General features: G+C 36.7%; 1 protein-coding gene across 1 annotated transcript in view; it reads right to left on the bottom strand.

Annotated features, from left to right (window-relative positions):
- The window catches only part of ADHFE1 (alcohol dehydrogenase, iron containing 1), a 43,468-nt gene that overhangs the window by 26,924 nt on the left and 10,252 nt on the right, over positions 1-6,292 (bottom strand). The window contains exons 4-7 of the mRNA XM_019519097.1: positions 4,866-4,912; positions 4,652-4,705; positions 2,053-2,207; positions 1,679-1,875 (exon numbers count right to left, since the gene is read on the bottom strand). Of these exons, the coding sequence (XP_019374642.1) occupies positions 1,679-1,875; positions 2,053-2,207; positions 4,652-4,705; positions 4,866-4,912 (453 nt within the window). The remainder of the gene's footprint in view (positions 1-1,678; positions 1,876-2,052; positions 2,208-4,651; positions 4,706-4,865; positions 4,913-6,292) is intronic.

The raw sequence follows: 6,292 nt of genomic DNA, 5'->3' as shown, positions 1-6,292 counted from the left end.
TACCTAGCTGGGATCATTTGAGCTCAGTTTTCTTCTCCTGCCCTGGCAGGGGGTCAGACTTGAAGATCTATAAGGTCCCTTCCGACCCTACTTCTATGATTCTATGAATGTGCTGTGGTCCTGGGTGCACATTCAAACGGTGTGCCCAAGAGCAATAACTTCTGGCACAAATTGCACTGGAGTTTATTGCTTTGAATTAATTACATGTGTAGACATGCCCAGAATGGCATTATAACAGTTGCACAGCTGAAGTATAGTGTTCTTTCACTGACTGTAGTAACTGGTATAGTTCTAACATGTGCAGTATAGAATTTTTAAATGTTTATATATAATATTTGTGGGGGTACCCAAGAACCTTGAAAGCAGTGTGAGCCCAGTTTGCTATACAGTTTTCAAAAGCAAAAGGAAGAAAAAGATGCCAAAACTCCTTTAAAATGAGTCATTAACATCCTCAGCTGCATATTGTACCAGAAGCCAGGCTGAACTCTTGACCAGCAGAAGAAAACACACCTTAAAAAACACAACTACACACAGAAACTCTTATCTTTCTACTCGTATGGAAATGGGGACATGGATGGATTTGGGCTTAATGGTGGCTTTATTAGCATTTGCATATGAGAACAGATTTTAAACATTATTCCTCACCGTTTTTTGTTACGTTATATTGTGACTAAGTTGTACATGGTTTTTATAAGTCTGGAAAAATACATGGGTCTGTTTTAATTGAAGATAATGAATCTCCATGAACAGGGAAGTGTGTTAATTATTAAGGTTCTGATTAAAAGGCCATTAAAGTAAATAATTTTCCCACCACTTCAATGAACTTTGGATGAAACCCTATAATTGATACGTAATAGATATGATGATCAATGCTAAGTTAACTAGCTAGTTATATATTAATGTGTTTCTGGGAGGCAGAGAACAGTTGCCATAGAACTAAGCAGGTCAAATCTTCAGTCTTTTACAGATGGGTGGAACATGCTGCATATGGTAAAGGTTAGGTCAGTGCTAAAGAACTATACCCTTAAAATGCACACTGATCAAAGAAACAGAACCCCCATCCAGTTACATAACAAATGTAATATATTTCTTATAGCATAAGGGTTATATATAGTTAGTACTGGGGTGTGCAGATCAGAATATTTTATATTTATATTCACAATGGACTGGGGCATGATAGTAGAACTGTTAAGATGTCTTGCTTCAGCTCCAGAGGCTCCTGCTCCAGGCCTGTGCTGAAGGTGGCATCGCAGCTGAACTAAGCACCTGGCTATCTGGGCTTAGGAGTCGAAGCCAGAAGGACATGACACTAGTGACATCACAGTGTGTGCTGTTGGCTACAAAAACTGGTGTGCCTTAACAATTCTAGCCCAATGGGCCAGTCAGCTCAGGCTGACCTTTGATTCTGAAAGCAGTGTACTTGTAGGGCACGTGGAAGAACTGGTTAATAGATCTAGGTTCAATGGGTCAAGAGAAGCAACCATGTGATTATTCTTTGTGAGCAGATGACAAAGGTGAAGTGAAAAAGCTGGTGCAAACTGCATGATCCTATGCTCTTTAAGTCTTGGCAAAAAGTAGAACCAAAAGGAGGTGAAAATGGTTGAATGTAAATAACCCAAATGTAAACAACTTACACAGAGCCTTGAAAGTACAAAAAATTACTCTTTTGTTTCTTTACCTGCAATGAGTGGCTTAAGGGGCACTGTAACAGTCTTCCCTTTTCCAATGGGAGCATTGACATAATCCAGGAACTCTGATTCAGGGCTGGATGCATACAGGTTGGCTGCTTTACAAGTGTCTATTACAGAACCGCCACCGACAGCGATGTAAGCATCAAACCCTCCCTTCTTAGCAAATGAGATAGCATCTATGAAACTTGGAAGAAAAAGAAAATCAGAAGAAGAGCACCAGGCTTCCAAACTTAACTGTTAATACCAATATACATGCCGTTAGTACAGAAGCATGTAGAAAACAAAATTATGAGAGCCATGAGAACTGAAACAGGTATTTTGGAAAGCATGCATTTTCTAAATTTTATGAAAGAAATGATACCTCTGATCAGTCGGCTCCACCCTGACATTATCGTACATTTGAAAGTTTATACCATTTTTTGCAAGGGAATTCAATACCATTTTTACTGGGGGGAGCTTGCAAAGATTCTTATCTGTCACCACACAGACTTTTCTAGCGCCCATATTCTGCAGGTCCTACAATGGAAATAAAAGAAACAAACAAAACCCCCGGTATGAAATCTAAACTAGATTATTTAAACCTCAATCTAATTATATTAAACAGTTTTGTATAAAACATTGAGCTATGGTAAAATTTCAAAATCACAGTTAAATAAAACATTTCTAGCATACATGTAAGGTCATAGAAAAAAGATGTAGTTCAGAACATAGATGAATCTTAGAGCCGAGGAGCAATATAAAACACTGAAAGTATATTATTAACAGTCCCTATGAATGAACAGCCAGCAAGCCAAAACCATCTAGGACTATTAAGATTACAGAAAAAGATATGGTTTAGATTTCATTCAGTATTTCCCAATTAAATATATTTACACTATCAAGATGATCTAAAAAAGCTATACCAGGGAACTGATATATCCCAGGAGTTTGCAGTATATCTATTAATGCAGTATCAAAGGCCCAGATTAAAAAAGATAATTATGAGCCCAACTTAAAACATTAATTATTTTGACATAGTCTGAGAGGGAAGAGGACCAGATGTATTTGGGGAATGAATCTAGGTCTCACAAGCAGCACATTTATTTATATCAATGAAAAAGTATGATAACACAATACCAAGCTATGTGGAACTTCCTAGTGTAAGGCACTCTTGTAAGAGGCCAAGTTATAGTTATTCTGAGAACTAAACTTTGAGGATGCAGACAGACATAGCAACTGAAATGTTTCCACCTTTTCAAAAAGGAATCTTTCAGCCATGGGATGCTAGAGAAGGCAGCAGCAACCTATAGCTCCCTTTTTCCATTCCTGCCTTACCTCACAAAGATGGGAAATAAATGGGAGGGGAGAGCAGAGACCCCAGAGTAGAGAAATAAACAGGGGCAGGAGCTCCACAGCCCTGCAACCAAGTGCTCCCAGTCCCTGCAGGGATTAGGTATGGAGTGTCAGGGTCCCAGTTCCTGGGCTGGGGAACCTGCTGCTCCTTCCCTTAACTTCGCTTTGGGTTCTCTACTCTCACCTCCAGTCCACCTCCCATCCCCATGAAGGGAGGGGAGAATGGAGATGAGGAATACCTCATTTAAAGAGGTACTCTTTTGAAGCACTTCAGCTGTTTTTGGAACGTTTCAAAGGGCTTGCATGTTTGCAAAGCTGGCCCTTTGAAATGTTTCAGCTGCTGGCCCAATTAAAAATATGCCCCAATAAAAATCATTGCCTTGCCTATTTCCTGGACCATCATGTTTACAACATCACTTCGTCACTACCTTCAATTGTGCATCTTACCCCATGTGTCTTTACATCTGCAAAAGTAAGATCTGAAGAATTTAATGCCACATGAATAAAGTACAGATTGCTGTAAAAATATATAAAAAATGTAAAATACTTACAATGATGTGACTGAAAAGAATATGAAAATAAAATACCACTTCAGACTTCACTGCAGTAATTATCACAATATTATTAACTATCTACATAAAACTGATCAAATTCAGTTCTTGCTAGCATTGGCCAATAAGAACAGTTTTAACTGTTCATCCTTAAACAATACCTTAATTTAAGCCATTAATGTGTTAGAGCAAAGAGATAAAGACTGCAGACTCATCCTATATGGCTGAAAGCAATGGAAAAAAGCCTCACTTCAGTGGTGTAGGGTGAGGGTTCAAAGTGAGGTAGGCTGTAAGGACTGCATCCAATAACCACTAAGTTAATGGAATGTTTCCTATTCATTTCAATAAACATTAGACAAGTCTTAATAACACAGAGCACACGTTTAGAGATACAAGTTTAAAACTTTGTTTCTGGCAGGCAACAGAGGTGTAGGCCCATTATATTTAAGTTGGGTTAGATAAGATTTCTTTTCTTTCTCCATCTGTCCACCTTCTCTATATAGGTTGCAGTTTGAGGGAGGGTTAGGAGTTTCTTTCACTGTGTATGTACGATACTTAGTACAATGTAACATGGAACCTTTGAACCAACTGTAAATTCAAATAGGTTAGAACAGCTTTAAGTAGGGGAAAACACCACTTGTATTTTTCTTGATGTCTGAAAAGACAAGAAATTTCCACAGAGTTTCTAAGTATTGTTTTTAAAATATTACAAATGTACAAATATTTACAAATGTCTTAGTAGGACTGAAGGCTGAGTGTTTTCAGCCAAAAAAGGAATTTTGACCATTAAGAACAATAGATTATTTTGGTTTAAAATGGAAGTTACAATACTACTATCTAGGCACCACATTAAGACAAATAATAATAAAGCCATCATCCCCGGATTTTCATTAGACATTTGTATATACTTAGCTCATACATTCTAGTTATTCATATTATAAAAAATGGTATAGTTTCAACTTCATTCATAGGCTATATAGCCTGATGTCTTGTAAAATGGATATTTGCTGGTAACTATCAGTATTTTTCTGGAATGTAACATTTCACAGATTAAAGATGTATAACATAAAAGCTTACCATGCCAATTTCTTTAGTAACTCCTTCTCCGTATCTGATATTTGAAATAGCCATCTACAAAAATATTAAAGAACAATTTTTTTTGAAAATGAAGAAATTGCATTAAGTTCCCAGTAGGTGTGATTCTCATTATTTAATAATTGACATCTTTTTATAAATGCCATTTTTAAAAACATCACATTTGTAATCATAATGTACTTATTTATTAATGTACCTCAAATGCATAATCTGTAGTAGGCTCCAAAACAGCATGTTCGGGAACTGGAATGGAAATTAAATAGTGAAATTAATAGAAAATGTGTTGATCAAAACAAATCTGGGCTATAATTTTAAGCAACTGCAGTTAAGTGCCTTCTTTGCTTTAAAATATATGGTAATTTATAACATGCTTATAGATTGCTCCCTGTTTGTCATTTTGGTTGGGGTTTACTTGTTTTGGACCTACTTATGTTACCCTTCATCATATCAAACATCATTTCTTCATAGCAATACTCCCAGTTTCATTTGCTAGTTTAAACTAACTAGATAGTTTGATATATCATAAAACTTAAATTTAAAAAGTTTAAAAAGGTAAATTCTATCTTCCATGAGCTGAACAAGTGACCAATAATTTGCATATATTTATAGTTAAAATATCTGTTAAGTTGGAAAAGATTCAACAGACTCATTTTAGGACTACCTAGAAGTATATGCACAATATTTAAGGTTACCAATGAAGATAATACGTAGATGTAGATACACAACTTTCAGGACAGCCCTCATGACACATATGTAACATTTCACACAGACATACACGGATAAAAGGTACCCTTTGTTTATAAGAGAATGATTAAAAGTGGCTATTAGGCTTTCCTAAGTCCCTTGCTTTGCACTAGGCCTGAAGTTCTAATTATTCAGTTATCTTACTTTCCTTTGCCCAATCCTTCTTGTACAAGCTATGGAAAAGCTTTTCATGTTGACAGATTTGTCAGAAAATGTAACCAACTGTCTTAGAAAGGTCAAAAAAGATTTACTGCCCTCCCTGCTCCTGGTGAAAGATCACGTCCAGCCTTCTGTCTGGTGTACTCATTGATAATCTGGATCCAGACCCAATAGGGGAAGCCATAATGAGCATACAGGCCCTTTGGGGAGCACTGACCTACAACAGTGACACACAAATGCATTAGGATCCTTTATGCACTCTCTATTCAGACTCAGGGCTGCTGCTGTTTTCTCTTTTATTTCCATCCCTTGCCAGGCTCTATGTGATTGACCTCTGCTAGTGTTTGAGTCTGCTGTAGTTTGAGTAATTAATTTGACTGTCTGAAGATGTGTCCAGACCACTTATCTTGCTTCTTTTTCATGGTACAATAGATGCCCTGCTGTTGTATTCTTCAAGCAAGCTTAACCTTCATTAAGAACGTTATTGTACTTAAAATTGTACTGTTTCCTCAAAATGCTGTTGTGAAACATTGGCTGTTTTCAAACAGAAGTCGCTATGAATTTAGTCCAGCCTTATATATAAATTGTATCAATTCCCTTTATATATTGGTCCCTGCTTGGTCTTTTGTAAATCAATGTTTGATTAGAATTTGCTCATTTTGAACCTACTTATGTAACCCTTTATCATATCAAACATAATGTCCTCATAGAATAGCCACA

Source organism: Gavialis gangeticus, unplaced genomic scaffold, assembly GCF_001723915.1.
Source record: "Gavialis gangeticus isolate Ggan-Ray unplaced genomic scaffold, GavGan_comp1, whole genome shotgun sequence".
In the NCBI taxonomy this organism is placed as follows: domain Eukaryota; kingdom Metazoa; phylum Chordata; order Crocodylia; family Gavialidae; genus Gavialis; species Gavialis gangeticus.
The sequence above is the reverse complement of the archived record's forward strand: the minus strand, read 5'-3'. Positions and strand labels throughout refer to the sequence as shown.